The following is a 24,699-nucleotide window of genomic DNA, read 5'->3' as shown; positions in this document are numbered from 1 at the left end:
CCTCTGTTACTTTACATTTTTATGATCAATCATAAACCTTTATTTCCTTCTTTGCCATTTCCAAATACATTAACCATTTCTGTTCTGAATTCCTTTTCCATTGCTGACCTGCCAAGTCCCTTCACCAGTTTGTATGTATTGCTCTACTTCCTTCTGTTGACATCTCCCTGAAATTTACAAAATCTCTTCCTCATTGTGGAAGGCTACCAATGCATGATCTCAAACTTGCATTTAACTCTAACGTAGAAAGCCCGAGCAAGTCCCTCACGGGCTCTGTGTGACCTGCTCTACCGAGAGCCAGGAGCAGTCTGGTCTATACCACCAACCTTGCTGTGACTCGCTCTCAAAGCTGAACTGTGGGACAGAGGTTGGTGCCATTGGAAAGTCAGGGTGGAGAGTGCGTAAAGGGAGATGGGTGGGGAGGGATCACTGTGATGACTTAAAAGAAAAGCAGATAAAGGCTACTTAGATCTCTTTGCAATTACATCACCGTACACACCCAATAGCCACAGCTGAAAATGAGAACGTTGGCACAACTGTGTCAGTCCCACTGAGTGTCTGGTTACTGCAATGGTTCTAATGAGCGACTAATCACATGCAGACTGGTGGAAGGGTCAGGATTGTTCTCTTTTCGTTAAGCAGGAAGACAAAGGAGGCATTAAAATTATGACTGAGTGTATAAGGGGAACTGTTTTCACTGGCAGAGGATTAGTGACCTGAGGATATAGATCTAAGATATTTGACAAAAGAACTAGGGAAACAGGTTGTTTTTAAACACTCTGGTTTATTTTCACGTGGATTGAAATGTGTGTTGGGAAGGAATCAGATTCAGTGGAAACCTTTGGACATTTAATTTTAAAATTAAAACATGCAGTGCAAAGTGGAGAGGGGGTTTGATGGAGCAGAGGGGGGCTGAGGGAGCAGAGAAGGCTAAGGGAACAGAGAGAGGGCTGAGGGAGCTGAGAGGGCTGAGGGAGCAGAGAGAGAGCTGAGAGAGCAGAAAGGGGGTTGAAGTAGAGAGGTGGCTAAGGGAGCGGAAAGTTTGATGGAGTGGGGTGGGGGGATTTGAGGGATCAGAGAGGAGCCGAGGGGGCAGAGAGGAAATTGCCATGGAAAGGCAGTTGAGGGAATGGAGAGCAAAGAGGGTGTTGAGAGGTCAGGAAGGGGGTTGAGGGAGCAGAGGGGACATGAGGGGTCAGAGAGGGGGTTGAGGGAATGAAGAGGGTGCTAATGGGAAGGAGAGGGGGCTGAGGGCAGAGAGGAGATTGAGGGTGTAGAAAAGTGGTTGAGGGAATCGAGAGCGAGCTAAGGGAGTGGAAAGAGGATCGAGGGAATGGAAAGGGGTTGAGGGAATGGAGAGCGAGCTGAGGGAGTGGAAAGAGGGTTGAGGGAATGGAGAGGGGGTTGAGGGAGTGGAAAGAGGATTGAGGGAGTAGAAAAGGGGTTGAGGGAGTAATTAGATTGCTCTTGCAAGGTACACAGGGGCACAGCGGGTCGAAAAGCTTCCCGTGCAGCCAAATCTGCACTGATATCACTGGTAAATCAAAGTGACAGCTCGTTTCCTCTAAACTGGACAGCTGGTGGGGATGTGCTGACATTCCAAATTAACCTGAACCGCTGTCTGTGGTTTTAACTTTCTGGATTATTCTGGGTTCCTGCTCCTCCTCCTCACTAACTAACTCAAAAGTGCGTTAAGTGTGAATGTTATGTGAGGAGATGGGCAAACAGTTGTGACGCCTCAAACAGCTAAGCCACACATGTCACACATTGTCAAGGAAGACAACAAGCATTTCGAGAGGAGGGAACTGATTTACAACATTGAATTTGCTCCATATTCCAGAGCTTGCATTCCTGTGTGGTTTAAACAAAGTTAATATTAAGTTATAACCTCGTACGATATTTTCCAAGCTAAATAATCTCATGAAGTTCTTTTTTTTTCCAAATTACACATTGCAAATTTAGACCGGGATGCACCGCAAACATAAATATTTTCGGTAAGATTCCTGAACACAGGTTCTCCAGTTTAGATCAAACTCGACGGCACTAGGACCCAGTAACGGCCGCAATGATAAACGCATAGTTCAATGAGCTGACGGAATAAAAAGGGTGTCTGCTGACAATCTCGTTTCTTATTCTGATCCCTCGTCATTGGGGGAGGGCAAGGGGAAGAGGAAGAGGTGGGGTGGGGGGCAGTGAGGAATAGGACTGGCAAAATAAAGGGAATCAGATCAACACAGGCTGGCCTAGAGTACGAACATTCCCAAGTTTGTTTCAAGTTAGTTTTGTAACAAATGTCATGAATTCGCCACTACTGGGAAATGATCCTGTGCAGCGGGAAGACGGGGTACATAAAGGGAAAGGAGACACGGCGGAACAGAATGGGAGGTGAGTGCGAAAAGAGGGAGGGGGAAGACGTCGACTAAATGGACATGTTTCGACCTAAAACTGACACGTCAGGTGGGCGGCAGGAGGAGTTTGTGTTCACCTTCCCCTCCTCTCCAAGTTTTTATTGGCCAGGCAGCTCGGCTCCCTATTCGAATTACTAAATATTTATCCGTCTTTAAATTATTATGTCGTTGGGTAATTTCCTTCATGCTTCTTAATGATTAGTAGCTTTAAAAAAAATCCAGTGTGTGTTAGGTTTCTCCACTGTTTGGATAGTTGGTAGTGGTTTCCGTGGAGAGTGCCGCCCGGGCCTCCCCAAGTTGATGGAAAGGCCTTGGCCTGTGTGAGAAGCGTTCCCACCTCGTTTCTGAGAATGCAGCCTGTCATCTGGCTCCGTGGGTGACTGCAGCTTCCCAGGTGTGCATATGGAGAGATATGGCGCTTTTCACTAGTCTTGGACCGCACAAAGCTTTTCACAGCCAGTGAAGTCGTCATTCGAAACATGCCAGCCAAACTGCACACTGCAAGCTGCCATACGATTATCAGATCAACTCTTTCATTGGTGCTGTGTAGGAGTAGATTGGCCCAGAACCTTGGGAAGGAAGTCCTTGTTCTTTTTTAATTTCTTTCCCACTGCTATCAGACATCAGAACCAAATGCCTCTTTCCTGTGGTTCTGTCCCATTCTCAGATCATTCTCAAATTACTCTAGCTCTGCACGTTATTCTGTTCATTATCACCTCTCATTCACCACTGCACCACTACCCTACACTTCTGTCTGCTGCTTTTGATGATTACCTTGCTCTCAGGCCTGCTCTCCCCGGGTGTGGGTAAACCTACACTGGCTGCCAATTCAGTATTGTCAGAGGTCAAAATCTCTTGCTTCAGTTAATGGTCCCTGTTCTTTCCCACTTCTGTGATAGTCACCCCTTTGTTTGACGTCTCCAAGCACCCAAAGCCCCAGATTCCCTTCTTGAACCTTCGTTTTATGAGGTGCCCCTTAACATTGTCAGTCGATGTCATTTATTTGGATTTTCTGGAGGCCTTTGACAAGGTGCTGCTCATGGGGCTGCTCAACAAAGTAAGAGCCCATAGTATTAAAGGTAAGATACTAGCCTGGATAGAAGACTGCCTGATTGGCAGAAGGCAAAGAGTGGGAATAAAGGAGGCCTTTTCTGGTTGGCTGTCAGTTCCACAGGGGTCAGTGTTGGGACCTCTTTTCACATTGTACCATATAACCATATAGCCATATAACAATTACAGCACGGAAACAGGCCATCTCAGCCCTTCTAGTCTGTGCCAAACGCTTACTCTCACCTAGTCCCACCGACATGCACTCAGCCCATAACCCTTCATTCTTTTCATGTCCATATACCTATCCAATTTTATTTTAAATGACAATAATCGAACTTGCCTCTACCACTTCTACTGGAAGCTCATTCCACACAGCTACCACTCTCTGAGTAAGGATGTTCTCCCTCGTGTTACACCTAAACCTTTGCCCCTGAACTCTCAACTCATGTCCTCTTGTTTGAATCTCCCCTACTCTCAAAGGGAAAAAGCCTATCCACGTCAACTCTATCTATCCCCCTCATAATTATAAATACCTCTATCAAGATCCCCCCTCAACCTTCTACGCTCCAAAGAATAAAGACCTAACTTGTTCAACCTTTCTCCGTAACTTAGGTGCTGAAACACAGGTAACATTCTAGTAAATCTCCTCTGTACTCTTTCTATTTTGTTGACATCTTTCCTATAATCTGGTGACCAGAACTGTACACAATACTCCAAATTTGGCCTCACCAATGCCTTGTACAAATTTAACATTTAACTACGTCAATTATTTATTTGAAGTATTTGGTGGTTTTGTGGCCACGTTTGCAGAAGATATGAAGATAGATGGAGGGGCAGGTAGTGTTGAGGAGGCAGGGTGTCTGCAGAATGATTAAGAGAATGGGCAAAGAAGTGGCAGGTAGAATATAATGTAGGGAAGTGTATGGTCATGCATTTTGGTAGAAGAAATGAAGATGTGGACTATTTTCTCATTTGGGAGAAAATTCAAAAATCAGAGGTGCAAAGGGACTTGAGAGTCCTCGTGCAGGATTCTCTAAAGGTTGACTTGCAGGTTGAGTCGATGGTGATGAAGGCAAATGCAGTGTTGGTATTCATCTCAAGAGGGCTAGAATACAAAAGCAAGGGGATAATGCTCAGACTTTATAAGGCACTGGTCAGACCACACTTGGAGCATCGTCAGCATTTTTGGGACCCTTATCTAAGAAAAGAAACTGAAGAGACTTGTATTTTAGAGCATCAATTTTGTTGTGATAGTTTGAAAGCTTCACTGAGGCCAAAAGCTAGAAACTACAGATTTTTATTCCTAAAGGATAGTTAAAATTGCATTGAGAGCAAAATAGAAATGATAGAAATCCTCAGAAATTGACCTTATTTTGAACATGGAAAGGTTGGTTATATATCATTTGTTGAGGGCTGTTATGTGCCAAGCAGGAAGATAAGATGGTGTTCCTCAAACCTGTTGGACTTCATTTAAATAGTTTGAGGTCCCTATTTTAGAAAGGTCATTGGGATTGGGTTAAGAATTAAATGGACAGGCAATTGAAAGCCAAAATGTTCCACAAAGTCGTCACTCAAACTGTGTTTGGTTCCTCCATCGAGGACAACACACAACATGAATTTTTTGCATCTGTATTTACTCAGTAGATGGACACAGAGACTGTAGAAGTGAGGCAAAGCAGCATCAACTTCATGGACCCTGTACAGATTACAGAGGAGGAGTCTTTGCTGGCTTGTGGCAAATTACGGTGGATGACTACCCAGGGCCTGATAGAGTGTTCCCTCAAACCCTGTGGGAGGCAATTGCAGAGGAACTAGCAGAGATATTTACCGGTAAATCATCCTTAACTATAGATCAGGTGCCGGAGGATAGCTAATGTTTAAGAAAGGCTCCAAAAATAAAGCAGGAAATTATAGGCCAGTGAGCCTGACATCAGTAGTGGAAAAGCTATCAGTTGCTTGGCAATCAAGATGACATAGTAAATTGGTTTAGATATTGGCTTCCTGGGAGAAGCCAGACAGTGATAGTAGATGGTTTCCCCTCTCATTGGAGGCCTGTGATTGGTGGTGTGCCGCAGGGATCAGTGCTGGGGCCCGATGTTGTTTGTCATCAACCTCAATGATAATATGGTTAACTGGATCAGCAAATTTGCAGATGACACCAGGATTGGGGGTGCAGTGAACAGCAAGAAAGACAATCAGAGTTTGCAGAGGGATCTGGACTGGCTGTAAAAATGGGCTGAAAAACAGAAGATGGAATTTAATGCGGAGAAGTGCAAGGTGTATTTTGGTAGAACCAACAATGGTAGGCTTACACAGTGAACAACAGGGTACTGAGTGCTTTGGGACAAAGGGATCTGGGAATACTGGTCTATAATTCACTGAAAGTTGGGTTGTAAAGAAAGCTTTGGCACATTAGCGTTCATAAATCAAAGTATTGGGTACAGAGATGGCATCTTCAGTTGAAGTTGTATAAGGTGTTGGTGAGGAGTACTGTGCCCAGTTTTGGTAACCCACCTACAGTTAAGATGAAAATAAGGTTGAAAGAGTATAGAGAAAATTTGCAAGGATGTAGCTGGAACTGGAGGACCTGAGTTATAAGGACTTTATTCCTTGGAACATAGAAGATTCAGAGGAGATGTGATAGAGTTATACAAAATTATGAAGGGTAGAGATAGGGTAAAGGCTTTTTCCACTGTGGTTGGGTAGGACTACAGCTAAAGGTGAAAGCTGAGAGGTTTAAGGAGACATTGGGGGAAACTTCTTCACTCGGGGGTCATGAAAGTGTGGAATGCCAGCACAAGCGGTGTATGCGAGCTCGATTTCAACGATTAAGAGAAGTTTGGATAGGTACATGGATGGTAAGGGTATGGTCCTGTGCAGGTCGATGGGAGCAGGAAGTTTGAATGGTTCAGCACAGACTAGATGGGCTGAAGGGCCTCTTTCTCTGCTGTACTTTTCTATGACTCTACAACAAGGTAGAATGTACAAGTCAATTGCTACTTTATCTACAATATAGGCATCCATTAGTCTTGAAAGACCGTGGATTTGCACCTTGGAAAGTTTCCAGGGTGCAGGCCTGGGCAGGGTTGTGTGGGAGACCAGCAGTTGCCCATGCTGTAAGTCTCCCCTTTCCACGCCACCGATGTTGTCCAAGGGAAGGGCAAAAGCCGATACAGCTTGACACTGGTGTCGTCGCAGAGCATTGTGTGGTTAAGTGCCTTGCTCAAGGACAGAACACGCTGCCTTAGCTGAGGCTTGAATTAGCAACCTTTAAATCGCTAAACCAACGCCTTAACCACTAGAAGAAATGATCATAATGTAAAAGTGAGGTGCTGGGGTCAGGCCAGTGGACCCCACCTACTTACCAAGCCTGCTTTGCTATTCAATATGATCATAGCTTATCCAATTTGAGTTTCAGACCCACTTTTTCACTTCTCCTCATAAGCCTGTTGATTCCCTTTGTAGGCCTTGCTTGTACTTGATAATTTCACTTCCATTGCTCTCTCCAGAATAGGGAATTCCAGAGATTCTTCACTTTTTGAGTGAAGAACTTGATGACCCTAATCTTAAATGGCAGCCTCTTATTCTGAAAATATGTTGTAAGTTTTGGATCCTGAGTGGACATACAACTTGTCATTGAACAATTAATCAGATTCAGACCATCCTCAACAAAGTTTACATGGTGGTGTAGAGTATAGTTTCCAAAGCTCCACACTTCATCACTCCTTGGTCCAAACATGGTATTCCAGAGGTGAGTTGAGAGTGGATGAACTTGACACTAAAGCATGAACGACTGATCATGCCATCCAAACATCCAAGTAAATCTAAAACCAGTGTGCATCGAAAGAAAACATTCCTGTACTGTACCTCAAATGATAGGTATATGTGAGAGAGGTTAATCATCCTAGATTCAAGACATCACTCCAGAGGTTCCTCAAGCCAATGTCCATCCACAACTGACTCCTCAATGATCTTGTTTCCATTGAGATCAGAAGTGGGGATGTTGCACAATTTTCACTTCCATTTCCAACTCTTCAGTAGTTTATGGCTGCATGGAGCAGGATCTTGGCAATGTTCAGACATGGGCTGATGTGGCAATGACCAGGAAAGGGCAATTACCTCTTTAGTTCAGGAGCCTAACTATCCTTGACTTTCAATGGCACTATCAGCATCAATTCATCCACCATTCGTAGTGTGGGGTTCACTGCTGACCAGGAACCTGGCTGGATCAGCCACACAATACTGTGGACAGAAGCTGCTTGATGTCCAGGAGACCTGCTCCAAGTGCAGCATTGTGACCTAGCTGGTGGAGCTCACTGATCTCTGGCAATGTTTGGGTGAAGTTTCCATGTTCTTGCTGTGACTGAGTAGGCTTAATCCAGGCAGGTTGGTTAATTGGCTACAACGAGGAGGTGAGCAGTGGAACCTGGGGGTGGGGTAGGGTGGGTCAGGGAATGTGAGGATTTAAACCAGGATTAGTATAGAATTAGTGTAAGTAGGTGGTTGATAGTTGATACAGACAGTGAACCAAAGTATTGGCTTCCATCACTGTATCTCTTTCAGTGAATGACTGGCCTTCTGTCACTCCCAGGGCTTCTCCACCATTTACAAACACAAGTCAGAAGCCTTTTGGAGTGGATTTTGAAATCTAAATACACAACATGTATTGGTTCTCTGCTTGCCTGGTTCAGCAAAGCACCCACTACTCTCAAGGTGTTTGACACCATCTAGGATTAAGCAGCCCACTCGCGACCCTCTACCCCTGGCACCTATAAAATGCTCTACAGTTATTAATGCAGCCAAAATGCTGGAGGAACTCAGCAGGACAGGCAGCATCTACGGTGGAAAATAAGTAGGGTTGAGACCCTGTTCATTTTCATCCATAGATGCTGTCTGATTTGCTGAGTTCCTCCAGCTTTCCAGATTTTCTGTATCTGCAAAATTTCATCTCACAGTTCAAGTCAAGTCCAGTTTATTGTCATTTAACTATATACATGTACATAATCACATAACATATATAGAAATGAGACAATTTTGCACTGGACCAGTTATTGCTTAGGCAATAATATCACCTCCCAAACTTGTAACATTGATGAAAACAAGGGCAGTAGTTATGGTATGTGTGAACATCCTTGAAAAAGCACAATAACACAATAGCTTGTGTTATTCTGATGAAATCTGTAGACATGCTGTGTTGACAGCAGAATGTGCAACAACACTTGCGGGCTGCCCTCAGCACATCCCCAGGTGTGTTGGTTGTTAACCGAAATGATGAATTTACTGTGTGTTTTGATCACATGCTATAAATAAACAGATCTGAATCGCTGACTGAAAACGGTATCACCACTCTACAAAAATAAAAGGTACCACAACACTTTAAAGTTTCATTGTAAAAATAATAACACTAACTTTTTCATGTTTTCCTCTCACATTTTTGCACATTATATCCTATCCATGGTCTGTGGGCCATATGAGGACAGATGGGACGAGCTTGCTGTGCAAGTCGGCCAGTATGAATGAATTGCCCCAAAAGGCCTTTTTCCCTGCTGTATGAGTCTTATCTACTCAGCTTTTGCCCACTCACATTCTATTTCTCTGCACACTTTTGCTGTCATCTGCAACACTGACACACTTGATTGCTTTACCCAAGTCACTATTCTCTGTTATAAATAGTTGACGTCAGCTACTGATCCCTGGTGTACCTCCCTAGCTACTGATTGCCAATCCAGGAATGACCCATTTATTCAGAGCCTGTTATCTAATCCAATATATTATCTGAGGAAGGAATTTTTATGTGGAATTGTATGGAATGTATCGTGACATCCAAATCCACAATGTAAGACAGTAAAACACAGGAACGGAATTCAACCCACCGAGCCTGTTCCGCCTTTCCATCATGGCTGATTTATTATCCTTCTCAATCCCATTCTCCTGCCTTCTCTCTGTAATCTTTGAAGCCCTGACTAATCAAGAAACTGTCAACCTCTGCTTTTAATATGACTTGGCTTCCACCGCCACCTGTGACCATGAATTCCACATATTCACTACCATCTGGCTAAAGAAATTCCCCTTCATTTCTGTTCTAAATGGTTGTCCCTCTATTCTGAAGTTGTGCCCTTTGGTCCTAGACTCACCCACTGTAGGAAACATCCTGCCCACATCCCCTCTACCCAGACCTTTCATCATTTGATAGATTTCAATGAGATCTTCCCTCATCTTCTAAACTCCAGTGAGTACAGGCCCAGATCCATCAGACACTCTTCATACGTTAACACTTCCATTCATGGAATAATTCCCATGAACCTCTGCTGGACCTTTTCCAATGCCAGCAGACCCTTTCTTAGATGAGGAGCCCAAAACTGCTCACAATACTCCAAGTAAGGCCTCACCAGTGCTTTATAAAGCCTCAGCATTACATCCTTGTTTTACATTTGAGTCCTCTCAAAATGAACGTTAACATTGCTTTTACCTTCCTCAACACTGACTCAACCTGCGAGTTAAACATTAAGGAATCCTGCATGAGGACTCCCAAGTAGCTTTGCACCTATGATTTTTAAATTTTCTGCCCATTTAGAAAATAGTCTAAGCTTTTGTTCCTTCTACCCAAGTGCATGACACTGTATTCCCTTTGGCACTTCTTTGCCCATTCTCCTAATCTGTCTAAATCCTTCTGCAGCCTCTCTGCTTCATCAACACTCCTTGCCCTTCCATCTATCTTTGTATTGTTTGCAAACTTGGCCACCAAGTCATCAATTCCATCAACCAAATCGTTGACATACAACATAAAAAGAATCTGTCCCAACACGGACCCCTGTGGAACACTACTAGTCACTGGCAATCAATCCAAAAAGAATCCCTTTATCCCGCTGTTTGCCTCCTGCCAATCAACCAATGGTCTGTCCATGCTAGTACCTTTCCTGTACTACCCTGGGCTCTTGTTGTTAAAGGCCTTTTGAAAATCTAAGTTCAGCACATCCTGTCGGTCCTGCATGTTATTTCCTCAAAAGAATTCCAACAGATCTGTCAGACAAGATTTTCCCTTAAGAAAACCATGCTGGCTGTGCTCTATTTTATCATTGCCTCCTACTACCCCGAGATTTCATCCTTAATAATGGACTCCCAACATCTTCTCAGCTGCTGAAGTCACGCTAACTCGCCTTTACTTTCCTTTTTTCCATCTCCCTCCCTTATTAAAGAAATAGTGAGATGTGTAATTTTCCATCCTTCAGAACCATGCCAGAATCTTGTGATTCTAAAACATTTACATTTATTGAATTGTAGAAGAGTGCATTATAGAAACAGGCCTGTTTGGCCTACCTCATCCAGGCCCGCCATGATCCCATAGGTCTGTATTCCTCTATTGCCTTCCTATCCAAGTACCTCTCCAAAAGCTTTTTAATTGTAATTGTATCTGTGTCCACTACCTCCTCTGGCAGCTCATTCCAGATGTGTACGCTCAGATCTACAGTTTTCTGCTCTCTCAACCTAACCCTGTGCCATTTAGTTTTAGACACCTCTGCTCTGGGAAAAAGATTCTGACTACCTGTCCTATCTATGTCCCTCTATAAGGCCACTCTACAGCTCCCATGTTCCACTGCACGTAACCCCAATTGCCTCCTGATAACCACAGAAGTCCATTCCAAGCAACATCCTGGTACTTCTATCATATCCCTTCTGCAGTTTGGCATGCAGGACTCTACACAATTAAGTGGAATCTAGTCTCAAAAACTCTAGAAAATGCATCAAATGTGGTTTGGGCCCCTGAAATTGTATGAATCGAGGGGCTAAAAGTTAAGCTGCTGAGGGAGATGAACCAATGGCTTGGATACAACAAACTTGTCAGAATGGATGAAAGGAGAGGGAAAGGAACATGTGAATTAAATGTGGCAGAAACTGTACAGAATAAACCACTGAATCTGGAAATTGTTGGGATAGAAGGTGAGGAATAGGGGAGTTTTATCTTTTCCCGAGTAAGAAAGAACAGTACATGCAGGAACGGACAATTCAGGACACAATGTCTCTGCCAGTAATGCCAATTTAATCTGCATGTCTACCTGCACGTGGTCTATATTCTTTCCATTCCCTGCCCATTTATGTATCTGTCAAAATGCTTCTTGAGCATTGTTCTTGCATCTGCTTTAACCACCTCCACAGGGATCCAAGAGGACAGGTAGTCAGAATCTTTTTCCCAGGGCAGAGGTGTCTAAAACTAAATGGCACGGAGTTAAGTTGAGTGTGCGGAACGAGCTGCCAGAGGAAGTGATTGAGGCAGGCACAATACTGTTTAAGAAGCTCTTGGAGGGGTGGGGTTTAGTGGGATATGGGACAAATGCAGGAAATTGGGACTAGTTGGGTCAGCATGGACTGGTTGGGCTGAAGGGCCTGAACCATGTTGCATTGCTCTATGGTTCCAGGAGGCAAGTGTAGCTTGCCCTGTGGGTTCTCATAGCAATGCCTTTGAGTAGAACTCATGTTGATGGTCTTGCATTAGAATCTGCAGTGCAGTTCTAATTTGAACACCAGAGACCATTCAGCCCATTAGATTCATGCAGCTCCTAAGGAACAATCGCATTAGTGCTATACCCCTCATTATTTCCCTGAACTTTGCAACATTCGCCTAGACATGGCCATCGGCTCCCCTTGCCATTAGCCTGCACTAACATCATCAATTAGCGTTCAGCATACCTTTGGGATACAGAGGAAATGGAAGGAAACCAAGGTGGTCATCGTGAAAACAGGCAACATTAGGGCTTGGGATCAACATCTGACATGCTTCAGCACCACACATCACATGCAGTTCCTAGGAAGAAGGCACTGTGTTGTGATGAAAGGTTGAGCAGGCAGAATTTATCTTCAAGGGAATTCAAAAGAATAAGAGGCATGATTCTCAGAATGCTTGACAGGGTCGAAGCCACTTCTAACCCTACCTCAGCAGCGGAACACTACAGACCACCTCTTAACTCCCATGGACTTGCCTTTGGTTGTGCCTGTTTGTTGTTTTTGCAGTGTAATTTCTACACTGCACAGTATAATTTTATGTATAATTTATATTTGTGTGTAGGCTATACCTACATGTCTGTGATACTGCTGAAAGCAAGTTTTTCTTTAAGACCGTTAGATATAGCAGCAGAGTTAGGCTGTTCGGACTGTCGAATCTGCTCTGCCATTTCATCATGGCTGATCTATTTTTCTCCTCAGCCCCAATAACCATATAACAATCACAGCACGGAAACAGGCCATTCCAGCCCTCCTAGTCCGTGCCGAACTCTTAATCTCACCTAGTCCCACCTACCTGCACTCAGCCCATAACCCTCCACTCCTTTCCTGTCCATATACCTATCCAATTTTACCTTAAGTGACACAACTGAACTGGCCTCTACTACTTCTACAGGAAGCTCATTCCACACAGCTATCACTCTCTGAGTAAAGAAATACCCCCTCGTGTTTCCCTTAAACTTTTGCCCCCTAACTCTCAAATCATGTCCTCTCATTTGAATCTCCCCTACTCTCAATGGAAACAGCCTATTCACGTCAACTCTATCTATCCCTCTCAAAATTTTAAATACCTCGATCAAATCCCCCCTCAACCTTCTACGCTCCAATGAATAGAGACCTAACTTGTTCAACCTTTCTCTGTAACTTAAGTGCTGAAACCCAGGTAACATCCTAGTAAATCGTCTCTGCACTCTCTCTAATTTATTGATATCTTTCCTATAATTCGGTGACCAGAACTGTACACAATATTCCAAATTTGGCCTTACCAATGCCTTGTACAATTTTAACATTACATCCCAACTTCTGTACTCAATGCTCTGATTTATAAAGGCCAGCGTTCCAAAAGCCTTCTTCACCACCCTATCTACATGAGACTCCACCTTCAGGGAACTATGCACTGTTATTCCTAGATCTCTCTGTTCCACTGCATTCCTCAATGCCATACCATTTACCCTGTATGTTCTATTTGGATTATTCCTGCCAAAATGTAGAACCTCACACTTCTCAGCATTAAACTCCATCTGCCAACGTTCAGCCCATTCTTCTAACTGGCATAAATCTCCCTGCAAGCTTTGAAAACCCACCTCATTATCCACACCACCTCCTACCTTAGTATCATCGGCATACTTACTAATCCAATTTACCACCCCATCATCCAGATCATTTATGTATATTACAAACAACATTGGGCCCAAAACAGATCCCTGAGGCACCCCGCTAGTCACCGGCCTCCATCCCGATAAACAATTATCCACCACTACTCTCTGGCATCTCCCATCTAGCCACTGTTGAATCTATTTTATTACTCCAGCATTAATATCTAACGACTGAACCTTCTTAACTAACCTTCCATGTGGAACTTTGTCAAAGGCCTTGCTGAAGTCCATATAGACTACATCCACTGCCTTACCCTTGTCAACATTCCTCGTAACTTCTTCAAAAAATTCAATAAGGTTTGTCAAACATGACCTTCCACGCACAAATCCATGCTGGCTACTCCTAATCAGATCCTGTCTATCCAGATAATTATAAATACTATCTCTAAGAATACTTTCCATTAATTTACCCACCACTGATGTCAAACTGACAGGTCTATAATTGCCAGGCTTACTTCTAGAACCCTTTTTAAACAATGGAACCACATGAGCAATACGCCAATCCTCCGGCACAATCCCCGTTTCTAATGACATCTGAAAGATCTCCATCAGAGCTCCTGCTATCTCTACACAAACTTCCCTCAAGGTCCTGGGGAATATCCTGTCAGGACCCGGAGATTTATCCACTTTTAAATTTCTTAAAAGCGCCAGTACTTCCACCTCTTTAATTGTCATAGGTTCCATAACTTCCTTACTTGTTTCCCACACCTTACACAATTCAATACCCTTCTCCTTAGTGAATACCGAAGAGAAGAAATCGTTCAAAATCTCTCCCATCTCCCTAGGCTCCACACATAGCTGACCACCCTGATTCTCTAAGGGACCAATTTTATCCCTCACTATCCTTTTGCTTTTAATATAACTGTAGAAACCTTTCGGATTTACTTCTACCTTATTTGCCAAACCAAACTCGTATCTTCTTTTAGCTTTTCTAATCTCTTTCTTAAGATTCCTTTTACATTCTTTATATTCCTCGAACAATTCCTTTACTCCATGCTGCCTATATCTATTGTAGACATCCCTCTTTTTCCGAACCAAGTTTCTAATATCCCTTGAAAACCATGGCGCTTTCAAACCTTTAACCTTTCCTTTCAAACTAACAGGAACATAAAGATTCTGTACCCTCATAATTTCACCCTTAAATGACCTCCATTTCTCTATTACATCCTTCCCATAAAACAACTTGACCCAATCCACTCTCTCTAAATCCCTGCGCATCTCCTCAAAGTTAGCCTTTCTCCAATCAAAAATCTCAACTCTAGGTCCAGTCCTGTCCTTCTCCATAATTATATTGAAGTTAATGCTATTGTGATCACTGGACCCGAAGTGCTCCCCAACACATACATCTGTCAGCTGACCTATTGCATTCCCTAACAGGAGATCCAACACTGCCCCATCTCTAGTCGGTACTTCTATGTATTGTTGCAAAAAACTATCCTGCACACATTTCACAAACTCTAAACCATCCAGCCCTTTTACAGAATGAGCTTCCCAATCTATGTGTGGAAAATTAAAATCTCCCACAATCACCACCTTGTGTTTACTACAAATATCTGCTATCTCCTTACACATTTGCTCTTCCAACTCACGCTCCCCATTAGGTGGCCTATAATACACTCCTATCAGTGTTACTACACCTTTCCCATTCCTCAATTCCACCCAAATAGCCTCCCTAGAGGAGCTCTCTAATCTATCCTTCCAAAGCACCGCCATAAGATTTTCTCAGATAAGCAATGCAACACCTCCTCCACTGGCCCCTCCTACTCTATCACACCTGAAGCAACTAAATCCAGGAATATTTAGTTGCCAATCACACCCTTCCTGCAACCATGTTTCACTAATAGCTACAACATCATAATTCCAGGTATCAATCCACACTTTAAGCTCATCCACCTTTCTTACAATGCTCCTAGCATTAAAATAGATACATTTAAGATACTCTCCACCTCCTCCTCTCTTTTCATCCCTAACAATGCATTCAAATTTATTATCCTTTTCTTTCTTCTCCCCTACATCTTTGGGCTGAGCGCATCCCTTCTCCATCACCTGCCTTTCCTCCCTCACACACTGTCTACTTACTTGCTCTACTGGTGAACTAACCTCCTCTCACATAGTTTCCTCAAATTGATTTCCGCCCCCCCATCTTACTAGTTTAAAGTCTGCCTTGTAGCCCTAGCAAACCTCCCCGCTAGGATATTGGTCCCCCCAGGATTCAAGTGTAACCCGTCCTTCTTGAACAGGTCACGCCTGCCCCAGAAGAGGTCCCAATGATCCAGAAACTTGAATCCCTGCCCCCTGCTCCAATCCCTCAGCCACACATTCATCCTCCACCTAATTCCATTCCTACTCTCACTGTCGCGTGGCACAGGCAGTAATCCCGAGATTACTACCTTTGCTGTCCTTCTTCTTAACTGCCTTCCTAACTCCCTATACTCTCATTTCAGGACCTCTTCCCCTTTCCTACCTATGTCATTGGTACCTACATGTACCACGACCTCTGGCTCCTCACCCTCCCACTTCAGGATATCTTGGATCTCCTGCCTTCCCCCCTGTATCCCTTCATGCCCTGACCAATCAATAATCTATCAACCTCTGTCTTAAGTATACATAAAGACTTGGCCTCCACAGCTGCCTGTGGCAAACAGTTCCACAGACTCACCACTATCTGGCTAGAGATCTTTGTTCTGTAACTCACCGTCCTTGTGCACATAACAATAAACTAAACTAAAGGGTTGCCTTTTTAAGGAATTTCTTCTCTGGGGATTATGAAGTTTTTGAATTCTGTACCCTAGAAAGTATATTGATGGCTGAGATAGGTTTTTGAACTATAGTAAATTGAGTTAAGGGGAGCTGAGCAGATCAACCATAATTTAATTGTATGATGGTCTGGCTTGATGAACTATATGACCACCTCCTCCTATATGGATAAAAATTATAGTTAGTAGTTTCATTATTGCATTTCTGAGGCTAGCATTTTTGTTTACTAAACTGAATTGAATTAAAGTTCTCCAGCTGAGTAACCAAGTAATTTCAAGCGACAAGTAATCTAGAGGAATTCGGTGGGTCTGTGGAGGGAAATGGACAGCTGATGTTTCGGGTCAGCGTTGTGCTTGTTGCAATGGATTCCAGCATCTGCAGTCTCCTTTACAGCAATGTAACAATTATGCCATTGCGTTGGCCCAGGAGCATAGTGGGATTGGCTAATTATTGTCACATGTACTGAGATACAGTGGAAAAGTTGCCATGCAAACTGTTCCTACAGATCAAATCATTACACAGTGCAGTGAGATAGTACCACCCAAAGCAATAACAAAATGTGACAGCTACAGAGGAAATGGAATGCAGGTAAACAGTATGGCTGAGGTCATAATGAGGTAGATTGTGAAGTTGAGAGACCATTTTAAAGTACTAGGGAATCAGTCAATATTTTATAACAGAGGGTAGAAGTTGTCCTTGAGCCTGGTGGTCTGTGCTTTCAGGCTTTTGTATCTTCTGCCTGGGGAGAGGGGAGAAGAGAGAATGTGCGGGTGGGTGGGGTCTTTGATTCTGCTGGCTGCTTTACTGTGGCAGTGAGAAGTGTAAACAGAAGGGAGGGTGGCTGGTTTGTATGACATGCTGAGCTGTATCCACAACTCTACAGTTTCTTGTGGTCACAGGCAGAGCAGTTGCCATACTAGATAGGATGCTTTCTATAGTGCATCTATAAAATTGGGAACAGTCGACAGGGATTTGCCAAATTTCTTCAGCCGCCTGAAGAAGATGATCTGTTCGTGAGTTTTCTTTGCTCTTATGCCTAGTGGTTGACGCCATGGCTGAGAAGTGGGCAGCCCAATGTGTGGAGCACTGGGACAGGTGGACAAGTGTGTTGGAACACAGTGACCTCTGCTTCTGTTGAAGCTCTGCACAGATCTCTGGCAAATTGGCTAGGGAGTTGCCTCTGAGTCACACACGCCTTGTTGTTTTATTTAAATTTCCTGCCCTATTGTTTGCCTGAGTCGGTAGGACTTTGCTAAAAATGATCCGCCCTTTTTAATATAGCTCCAAATTCCAAACAGGATTCCTGTGTGCATAAGTGGGATGACAGGAGTATGGAGGGTGGAAATATTTAAAATTCAACCCTGGGAAAAAGATATTGGCTGTCCTTCCTTTGTTTCTCATAATCTTATAACCTACTATTGGATGTTCCCTCAGCCTCTGCTGCTCCAGAGAAAACAACCCAAATACATCCACCTCTCCTTGTATCACATCTCTCTGATTCAAACAGCATCCTCGTGAACCTCTTCTGCACCCTCCCGAAGCCTTAACATCCTTCCTATAACAGGGTGACCAGATCTGTATGGAGTACCCCAGATGTGGCCTAACTAGAGTTTTATAAAGCTGCAATAATACTTGAACTCAATTCTCAGCTATTAAATGCAAGCATGACATATGATTCCTTTACCATCCTATCAACCTGTGTAACCATTTCAGGGAGCTATAAGATCCCTCTGCTCATCAACACTATTAAAGGTCTTCCCATTAACAGTGAATAGTCTCTTTACAGTTGATTCCCCAAAGTGCAATACTTCACATTTGACTGGGCTAAACTGCATCTGCCATTTCTCTGCCCATATCTGCAACTGATCTATATCCTACTGTACTTTTTGCCAATCTTCTACAGTATCCACAACACACCAATCTTCATATCATCTACAAATCTACCAACCCACCTATCTACATTTTCACCTAGGTGTTTATATACATCACAAACAGCAGAGGTCCCATTCAGGATCCTTGCTGAACAACACTAGTTACGGACCTCCAGTAAGAATAACTCATGTAGTTTTCAATAGGCAAGTCAATTCTAAATCCAAGTGACCAATTTCCATAGACCCCATGTACCTTGATCTTCTGAATGAGTTTCCCATGTGGGAACTTGTCAAACTTCTTACTAAAATCCATGTAGACAACATTCACAGCATTCACCTTCATCACTTCTGAAATGTCCAATCAAGTTAATAAGACATGACTTACTCCACACAAAGCCATGTTGATTGCCCCTAATTAGGCCATGGTAAATCCTATCCCTAACAAAACCTTCCAGTAATTTTCCTACCAATGATGTGAGTCTCATTGGTCTGTAGTTTCTAGGATTATTCCTGTTTCCCTTATTGACTAATGGAAGAATGTGAAATGCTGAGCCAGTTACTCAGGCTGAGAAACATCTGTCCAATGAGACAGGTTCTACATTCCTTACAGCCATGAATTTTCTAAATTATTTCCTTTTATTGCCCATATTTTGATATCCTGTCAGTTTTCCAAGTGAATAAAGAAAGGAATAATGTTTTGATCTGTACAATATTGAGATACAAGGAAGAGGCTTTACTTCCAACGAGCAGGTAAGGGAAAAAGAATGGACTTACCGGTATGCCTTGCATTTCCCATCATTGCCCAAACATGTGGATAGGGACGCCTTGGTAAGTAATGATTCATACCTGTGATGTGCTGGCTACAAGCCCAGAACAGAGCAATATAAGCTAATTTTGCCAGTTACAAAAGGAGTGTTGTCCACGTGGATAGATGTCATTTGATGTGGATATTCTGTTAGGTGTGCAAGAATGAATCTTGGCTGAAAGCTTCTGGTTAAATTTCCAGAGTGGTCCACTTTGCTTCAAAAATGGTTACAATTACATTCCAGTTTTTTAAAAAAACAAAACAATTTTCAGGTACATTGCCTTGAAAAGAAATATCAACCCATCACTCCTGGGATAAATCTTGGCCTGGAGACAATTTCATAGCTGCTCTTTCTGTTGTGCTAATAGATCAGCATGTAGGTGAAATAAAGGATTTGATGGTTAAGGGAACAGATAGGAAGGTGAAGCTGGCTAAAATTAGATATACCATGATTTGAATGAATGGCAGAGCCACCACTGGTCCATGTGTCCTTTCCCTGAAACTGTTCCTTACCTCATGTTCAAGCCTTTATGACAGGATTTGATCCCACAACTTTCTGACTTGGATAGACCAGCTGTGGCTGAGACTCAGTGAGGGAAAGAAAAGGAATTGAGTGCCTACTGAGAAGGAGGCCATAACCATATAAAAATATAACAATTACAGCACGGAAACAGGCCATCTTGGCCCTTCTAGTCCATGCTGAACGCTTACTCCCACCTAGTCCCACCGACCTGCACTCAGCCCATAACCCTCCATTCCTTTCCTGTCCATATACCTATCCAATTTTTTTTAAATGACAAAATCGAACCTGCCTCTACCACCTCTACTAGAAGCTCGTTCCACACAGCTACGACTCTGCACAAAGAAGTTCCCCCTCATGTTACCCCTAAACTTTTGCCCCTTAATTCTCAACTCATGTCCTCTTGTTTGAATCTCCCCTACTCTCAATGGAAAAAGCCTATCCACGTCAACTCTATCTATCCCCCTCATAATTTTAAATACCTCTATCAAGTCCCCCCTCAACCTTCTACGCTCCAAAGAATAAAGACCTAACTTGTTCAACCTTTCTCTGTAACTTAGGTGCTGAAACCTAAGATTCTAGTAAATCTCCTCTGTACTCTCTCTATTTTGTTGACATCTTTCCTATAATCCGGTGACCAGAACTATACACAATACTCCAAATTTGGCCTCACCAATGCCTTGTACAATTTTAACATTACATCCCATCTCCTATACTCAATGCTCTGATTTATAAAGGCCAGCATACCAAAAGCTTTCTTCACCACCCTATCCACATGAGATTCCACCTTCAGGGCATTATGCACCATTATTTATAGATCACTCTGTTCTACTGCATTCTGCAATGCCCTACCATTTACCATGTATGTCCTATTTGGATTAGTCCTACCAAAATGTAGTACCTCACACTTATCAGCATTAAACAAGGTTACCTAGAAGATCAGACTGACAGAAGAAATGAGCCATGGGAAATGTGCCGTTAATCTGCTCTTAGATGTGGTTTTCCAAAAACAATGTTCCAAGGACATGTGAATCAATGCCAGGGTCTTCTCACAAGCTAATGTTCCCATCCAGCAGTATTTATGTTCAATCAGCCACAATGGGAAGAACATGTTGGCAGTATACCTATTTAACTCAATCAGCCACAATGGAAAGAGCATGTCGGTAGCATGCTAAACTCCATACTCCCTGAACAGACACTCAGTTCTGAGATCTGTCATGAGCAGAGATACCAGAGGAGGTACTGGAACCCTGCTTGAAATAATACAACATCACCATTGTCATTTGTAAATCTTTGGCCCATGACCACTGAAACTGAGCAATGAACTGGAATGATATTCCAATTGGGGCATATAAAGCCTTCCATAATCAGCAGGAGTGCCTCACCTCTCAAACTATCCAGCCATCTATCCTCATCGGCCACTCTGAAACCACAGACCTGGGGAGCGAGAAGTCATTCTCAATCTAAGAAGAAAATTATCTGATCTGAAGTGTGAGCTTGATTAAAATGTCTAAGTGGAAGCTAAGTGAGTTTGCAACAAGGATGGTGAGCCAGTTTTGCCTTGAAAATTTATAATGCACAAGTTGATGGGTTTAATTTGAGAACTTGGACCCCTCTAGTCTTCAGATAAAGAACAGGGAAATACCCTGTCTGGAGCTGAGTACAGAGGGCAACCTTGTTTACAATTCTAAGTTTCAAGATTTGTGGTTGTTTAGTAGGGCAGATGTTCTCATTATGCCTTTAGTGTATTGTGACAGTCACTCCTATATTCTTCCTACCCTATTCCTCTTCTGCTAGCTCATTGGTTTCCTCCCCATTATAAAACTTAGTTTAGCTTTCTTTTGGCCTCTTTCAGTTCTTCATATCCATCCTTGTATATAATTTTTTTTCTCAACCTGTACATACCCTTCTCTTCAAAGCTGCCACCTCTTTAACTCAGTCTCACTTTCGTTGTGTCCCTCCCCTTTTCATCACCCCTTGTGTCACCCTCTGACATGTAACTCTCTTCCATCTTCCTTCCGGTACATTTTTATATTAATTTTATTTTTTATTTAGAGATGCAATCTCTTCTGGCCCAACGAGCCACACCACCTAGCAACCCACCTGTTTAACCCTGACCTAACAACAGGACGATTTCCAATGAGTGATTAACCTTTGGACTGAGGGAGGAAACCTATGCATTCATGGGGAGAACATACGAACACCTTACAGTCAGCCCAGAACTGAACTCCAAACACCGCAACGCCCCGACTTTATTAGCATCGCGCTAACCGCAATGCTGCATGGCACTTGTGTGTAGCTTCTTTTTCACTTTGTGAGCTTGCTCCTTTCTTTGCCTTTATGGGCTAATGGGGTGACCATGCAGGACAGCTGTGTGGTGCAAGGGATGTATTCAAGCATGTTTGGAATTTGACTAAACACGGCTGCATGGTGTTGCTATAAGATACGAGGGTTTTCTCGTTTAACCAGTTGCTTGTGGATGGTGAAGTCTTGACTAGGGTATTTCCTCTTTCTGAATTTTCGTTTCACCTCATTAGCATCACAGTAATATCAGGTTGGCAATGAAACTATTCATTTGTATTGGTTTGTTCACGGGATTTGGATGTCATTGTAATGCTGGCATTTATTGTCCATGCCTGTATTCTGCATAGAGATCAGTGATCAGTGGTGTTCTGCACAGATCTGCTCTGGGACTCCTTCTCTTTGTGATATTTATAAATGATCTGGATGAGGAAGTGGAGGTATGGGTTAGTAAGTTTGCTGATGACACTAAAGTTGGGGGTGTTGTGGATAGTCTGGAGGGTTGTCAGAGGTTACAGCAGGACATCGATAGGATACAGAACTGGGCTGAGAAGTGGCAGATGCAGTTAAACCCAGGTAAGTGTAAAGTGGTTCATTTTGGTAGGTCAAATTTAAAGACGATGAAATATTAATGGTAAGACTCTTGGCAGTGTGGAGGATCTGAGAGATCTTGGGGTCTGTGTCCATAGGACACTCAAAGCTGCTGCACAGGTTGTCAGTGTTGTTAAGAAGGCGTATGGTGTGTTGGCATTTGTCAGTTGTGGGATTGAGTTCAAGAGCCGTGAGGTAATGTTGCAGACCCCACTTGGAGTACTGTGTTCAGTTCTGGTCACCTCACTACTGGAAGAATGTGGATACTATAGAGAGAATGCAGAGGAGATTTACCAAGAATGTTGACTAGATTGAAGGGCATGCCTTATGACAATAGGTCGAGTAAACTTGGCCTTTTCTCCTTGGAGCGATGGAGGATGAGGGGTGACCTGATAGAGGTGTATAAGATGATGAAGGGCATTGATTGTGTGGCTAGCCAGGGGCTTTTTCCCAGAACTGAGATGGCTAACATGAGGGTGCATAGTTTTAAGGTGCTTGGAAACGGGTACCGAGGGGATGGTAGAAGTAATTTTTTCCACACAGTGGTGGGTGTGTGAAATGCACTGCTGGCGATGGTGGTGGAATCGGATACAATAGGGTCTTTTAAGAGCCTCTTAGATAGGTACATGGAGCTTAGAAAAATAGAGAGCTTTGCGCTAGGGAAATTGTAGGCAGTTTCTATGGTAGGTTACATGGTTGGCACAACATTGTGGGCCGAAGGATCTGTAATGTGCTATAGATGTGTATGTTCTATCCCTAACTGAACTGAGGGAATTGAGTGTCAGCCACAGTAGAGGTGCTGGAGTCGCATATAGGCCAATCGTCTAAGGGTGGCAGATTTCCTTCCCTGAAACACCACAATGACCAGATTTGTCTTTATGAAAACCTTATCAGTTCAAAATGTATTTAATGTCTCGAAACATTCCCAAGTTGTTAATGTGGGATTCATATATGTAAGTTTGCATTAAGCACTCGATGGATGTGGAGGGAAAAATGAGGGGGGAGGGGAATGAAAAGGCATTAGGGAAAATAGGCTGACTGCTTTTGTTTTTATGGAGCCTTCCCATATGTCCTTATTTATAATACATTGTCTTGGATTTGAAACCATCACCTTGGAAGCTATACATTTCCTCAATAATGCTCATCAATAACCAATAATGCAATCTTGCAAAATACCTCATAAAATTAGCCCAATGTCTTAAATCTTGCTTCATATCTTTGATCAGCATTGCTATTTGTATTTGTAGACTTTTACTGCAATAATACTCCTTCCAATATTTAATCCTTGTACAGCATCAATATGGTGTTCTATTACAATATGTATGGATTGGTTGCATAGATTGATCCAATTTAACCATTATATTTAATGTGCTGATCCAAATACTGCACCCCCACCCCCATGATCTGTGCAACAGCAATGTAAACAGTAAATTGTTGTAGCAGTTGCACTTTCCAAGATCAATAAAGGGCAATTAACTTCAACCCACAAAAGGAGACAGTATTTGACCATAAGCTCTGGTAGACGTACAGTTTAAAGGAGATGGGAGAATGGGGTAAAGCTTTGGGAGAATTCCTCTGCTTAGAGCCAGGAAACTGAAGGTACGGCAATGTGCTGAGGCAATGGAGATGGGGCTGTTTGAGGTTTCAAGGAATTCTTTTGAGACCTTGGAGGAATATTGGACCTATTGAATATAAAGTGTAGAGTTCGATGACGATTGGGAGGAATATGTGACCAGAAGTACTTAGAGAGGGAGGGTTGAATTTAATTGCAATGGTGGAGTGGAACAGCTAGAAGAGCCAGAAACCTGGGCTTGTTCTTCACCTCGATTGTTGCCTACATGGAGCTTCCTGTGACTGAGTGGTTGGTTTGCGGTGTCCTGGTTTTCTTCCACATCCCAAAGGCATGCAGGTTGGTAGGTTAATTGGGCACTGTGAATTGTCCTTAGTAATTTGGTGAAATCTGAGGGGAGTAAATTAGAATTTTGGGAATACTTGGAGAATACAAATGGGGGATGAATGTGGGATTAGTGTGAATGGGTTGTCGATGGTAATCTTGGACTTGGTAGGCTGCGGAATCATCTCCTGTGCTGTATGTGTCTATAACTGTACAATTGTCCAATGGGACATCAGTGTATATAAGTAAGCATGGGCAATGGCTGAGAAGCACTTGATTAAAATTAAACATAGGACAACAGAATCTAGAATCTTAATTGACTTGTGGTCAAGTGCTTGTGAAGCTGTACCT

The 24,699-nt window shown here is 43.0% G+C and overlaps 1 protein-coding gene across 4 annotated transcripts in view; it reads left to right on the top strand.

Moving 5' to 3' along the window:
• Positions 1–2,176: 2,176 nt before the first annotated feature.
• bnipl (BCL2 interacting protein like) overlaps positions 2,177–24,699 on the top strand; it is a 78,602-nt gene continuing 56,079 nt past the window's right edge. For 3 of the 4 annotated variants that reach the window (XM_073061449.1, XM_073061446.1, XM_073061445.1), the window contains exon 1: positions 2,177–2,385. In XM_073061449.1, coding sequence (XP_072917550.1) covers positions 2,297–2,385 — 89 coding nt within the window. In that variant the 5' untranslated portion in view covers positions 2,177–2,296. The remainder of the gene's footprint in view (positions 2,386–24,699) is intronic. The other variant, XM_073061447.1, reaches the window with a different exon arrangement.

This window comes from Hemitrygon akajei, chromosome 11 (genome assembly GCF_048418815.1).
Source record: "Hemitrygon akajei chromosome 11, sHemAka1.3, whole genome shotgun sequence".
Lineage (NCBI taxonomy): Eukaryota > Metazoa > Chordata > Chondrichthyes > Myliobatiformes > Dasyatidae > Hemitrygon > Hemitrygon akajei.
This window is presented reverse-complemented; position numbering and strand designations above follow the sequence as displayed.